This window comes from Cicer arietinum, chromosome 7, assembly GCF_000331145.2.
Source record: "Cicer arietinum cultivar CDC Frontier isolate Library 1 chromosome 7, Cicar.CDCFrontier_v2.0, whole genome shotgun sequence".
Taxonomy (NCBI): Eukaryota; Viridiplantae; Streptophyta; class Magnoliopsida; order Fabales; family Fabaceae; genus Cicer; species Cicer arietinum.
The window spans coordinates 14750357-14754523 of NC_021166.2; the positions used below are offsets into that span (position 1 = coordinate 14750357).

The window sequence follows — 4167 nt, forward strand, 5'->3', positions numbered from 1 at the left end:
GGAGGGAGGGAGAGAGAGAGAGAGAGAGAAAGAGAGGGACACTCCATCATTTGCTTCCAAAACTGATCTAATTTCCATTTTCTCATCACTGTGTTTTTCTCTCCGCTACAAATCGCTGTAGAGTTAGTTACAATTTACACAAGAGGTGAAATTAATAAACCTCTCTCTATTTCCTTTCTTCTCTTATTACTACTACTTTCCTTCATTTCACTCGCATTTCATTTTATTTCAATTTTATTTCATTTCAATTGCAGTTCCAATTCGTGACACTTTTTCCGGCGAACTTTCCGAGTTCTAGGGTTCTCCACTATCATGGACCAAGCCGAATTAACCTCCGAACAGGTTCGTTCCGATCCGATTCATTTCCGTTTTTTGTTCACTTCTTCGATCTGATTGCAAAATCCCGATTCTACTCGATTCCGAACATTTTCGTTTCGAATTTTTCGATTTTCGTAGTTGCTATGTATTGCAATGTCATCGATCGTTTATTGACATTGTGTTATTGTTTTCTGGAAGGTTCTGAGTAGGGACATTCCATGGGAGACCTACATGTCCACGAAGCTCATCTCTGGAACAAGCCTTCAACTCTTAAGGCGTTACGATCACCGACCGGAAAGCCACCGAGCACAGTTGCTCGATGATGTAATTTTTGTTTATTGTGTTTAAATTTCATTTGAGTTTGAATTTTGATTTGAAGTAGATTTGTTTACGATTTGGAGTTTGTTTCTTTGTGGTGTTGAAAATTCAACTTCGTTGTGTGTGGTAGGATGGTCCAGCTTATGTTCGCGTGTTTGTTCATGTTTTGCGTGATATTTTCAAAGAAGATACAGTAGAGTATGTGTTGGCTCTGATAGATGAAATGCTGACAGGTAATTTGTTGAATAAAAAGGAACTTTATTTCATATCTTTTATCTGTTATTAGTGGCATAACAAGATAAATCTTTTAATTATTATCTTTGATAGCGAACCCGAAAAGAGCAAGACTGTTTCATGACAACACCCTTGCGGACGAAGATACTTACGAGCCTTTCCTAAGTTAAGTATTTACTCTGAATATGTTTTTGTTTTGCATATTAATTATTAACTTTCTTTGCCTTAAAAGATGATATAAGCTTGGGTAGACTAAATTTCAGTGATTTTTTTAATATAATGTTGTTGCAACCATGATGATTACTTTAACCAAGCGTTTTTAAGAATATTCATTTGCAGTGTGTTTTATTCATTTTCTTCTTTCTTTATCTAAAACTCTTTTACTTCAACATGGTATGAGATCTGACCCTATGTGATTTATCTTATCACTATTCTGCTGCTAAGTTCCCTAATGCTTGGTACTTTAATGCAATGATTATGATTATATTTAGATTCCTTTTCCAGCCATTGCTGTCACTTCCCGACCATCAGTTTTTGTTCTAGTTGGCACATGACAGCCACGCATGCCACCTTCCTGTCGTTTATTCATCCCACCACTGGTCATGTTCGATTTGTTGAGCCTTCCTAGTTTTGTTGAGACCAGTTTCAACTTGTGGGTCTATTAACTGAGTTTGGTTTTGTCACCATTTGCATATTCAACAGCAACTTCAAGTGATATTTCTTAATCTATCTCTGTTTCTCTGATATGACTAGACTTACAATTGCACATGTTTCTTTGAATTTTTTTTCTTTCTCAATTGTGGTTTGTTACTATTTACTAGTTTTGTTTTAGTTGCAATTTTGCACATGTTTTGTCTCAGTTGCAGTTTGGTACTAGTTGTCTCAGTTCCACTTTGGTATTGGTTCTGACTCAATTGCATTTTTGTGTTGATTCTGTCTCAGTTGTGGTTTGGCTGAAGTTTTTTGTCCCACTTACAGTCTAACTTGACTTTTGTGTTTTGTCCCAACGGCAAGTCGGTTTCAACTATTGTTCCAGATCTGATCTGGCCCTACTGATCTTCAATAACAAATTATATTATTTGGTTATTGTTCTCTTTCAAATATTTAATTTTTAACAAGCTTAAGCTTAGTAAGCTTTGGCTTGAGGGAGAGTGTTAGAAGATATTAAAATATCTTTTAGTTTCTTGATATTATCTTAGAGTATCTTAGATGATCTCATAGGATCAGTTTCTTATGATAAAGTATCTTAGAATCTCTCTGAAGATTAGTTTTCATATTTATTTGTTAGTAATAGTATCGTGCTTTAGTTCCTTATTTAATTATGACTTAGAGAATTGAATTAGTATAAAAAGGGTTAGTGTTTAGTCTTTTTGTATCAAATCACAATCATCAATCATATCAAACCATATTCAAAATTCAAAGTTTTATTCATTTTCTTTCTCTTCATCTAAAACCCTATAACTTCACCAAGATGTTTGTTGTATATTTTGTCTATTTTCTTTGGTACTTCAAAGTTATGAAATATAAACAATAAAAGATAGAAAATAACAATACTGTCCTTCTTTCAGATTGCTTCGGAAAGGAAATTGGTTCGTACAAGAGAAAAGTTGTAAGATCCTTGCTTTAATAGTTAGGTAATACAGACATGTGGCATTCCAACATTTAATTCAAACAATTCTTGGAATTATACCAACTAACAGATTGTCTTATAGGTTAATTTTTCAGTTATTGCAAAATTTCACCCTTTTCTGATTGTAGTGTCAGGCCAAAAAATCAGAGTGGCATTGCTTCAAACGGAGAAGTATCAAATGAAAAGAAATCGCTGACCACTATTGATGATGTTTTGATAGGATTGGTAAAATGGCTTTGTGAGCAGGTGTGTAATACTGAAACTCCTCCCTTTACAGTTTGCTAACCCAAATTCAGTTCATCAGCTAATAATCTTGGAGTTGTAAATGGCAATATCAATTTGAGATTTGTAAAGGCCTTTGCAATGCAAGATAAATATGTTTACCTCTGAAAGAAACATTTTGAGTTTGTTATATTAAATATATGCTAGCTTATTATATGAAGATCAATTATACAGTATAAGACTCACGTTTGATCTACCAACGGGGGGTTGGGTCATGCAAAGAGGCTTGTCCCCCACTTGTAGCGATTCACAGTATGAATCCTCGTTGGGATAAGTGTCCATATTTAGTGTTTGACCTTACCTCGAATAGGATTGCCTCGAGAAGGAAGATACTTGAGAATACCTATAAAACAAAAATCGTATGAGATTGGAGTTTCTAGAATAATATCTAAATTTATTTAATTATATTACAAGATGACAGATTTTTCTCATTCTGAATTTCAAAATTGTATAAAAAGAGTTAAGAATTGCAATTTATAACAAATAGAAACCATCCTTCACAGTTAATTTTAAATTTAACACTTGCATTTTCCTTTGGTTTCAATTACAATTATAAAACACTCCATTTTTTGGATGGGGGGTAGGGCAGTCGATACCAAATGGGAAACCCTCTTTGTCAAGATGACATGAGATGCTAGACTTGAGCACAGTAAACATTAGCGATCTTGTATAATCACTATTTTTGTCTCACTGGATCAGCCAGATAAGATAACTCACAAATGTGATGACGATGCATCTGATACATCATCTTATGAAGTTAGTTGCTATTTAAAGATTTGCATGTATACAGTAAGACAGTATTTGCTGAACTTGGACAAGGTTATAAATTGGATCACCATATCACTTTAACCGGATTTGTACAAATATATTATACGGTCAGATATAGGAAGTTCATAAGACGTCGTTTTACGTGAATAGAAATAAATGCATGTTAAATCCAAAGATGCAAACAGAGTCTGTTCTAAAATTTATACATTAAAAAGTAATATATGCTCATCTAATTATGGTACCTGTAGCTGAAGAAACCTTCTCATCCTACTCGCGGAGTTCCAACTGCTATCAATTGCTTAGCAACTCTACTTAAGGAACCTGTAGTTAGGTCTTCCTTTGTTCAAACAGATGGGGTCAAGTTGCTTGTGCCATTGATTTGTCCAGCATCCACTCAACAATCTATTCAGGTAAGTTTGCTGGAGTCTACCTCTGAAAATATGAAATTGTGAACAAGTAGATTTATCCATAGATGGCTAAATTAAATATGCATCATGCATCTAACCAAATTACTAATTTCTATTTGAAGAGCACTTATGGAATGTCACCTGAGGATTTAAGATTTGATGGCTTCTAAATTTGTCTATCAAGAGAAATATTACTGATACAATTTGTAT

The 4167-nt window shown here is 34.0% G+C and overlaps 1 protein-coding gene across 1 annotated transcript in view; it reads left to right on the forward strand.

Moving 5' to 3' along the window:
• The window catches only part of LOC101505826 (V-type proton ATPase subunit H), a 6647-nt gene continuing 2480 nt past the window's right edge, over window positions 1–4167 (forward strand). The window contains exons 1-8 of the mRNA XM_073363419.1: window positions 1–145; window positions 255–342; window positions 517–642; window positions 767–869; window positions 964–1034; window positions 2437–2504; window positions 2629–2746; window positions 3799–3960. Of these exons, the coding sequence (XP_073219520.1) occupies window positions 313–342; window positions 517–642; window positions 767–869; window positions 964–1034; window positions 2437–2504; window positions 2629–2746; window positions 3799–3960 (678 nt within the window). The 5' untranslated portion in view covers window positions 1–145; window positions 255–312. The remainder of the gene's footprint in view (window positions 146–254; window positions 343–516; window positions 643–766; window positions 870–963; window positions 1035–2436; window positions 2505–2628; window positions 2747–3798; window positions 3961–4167) is intronic.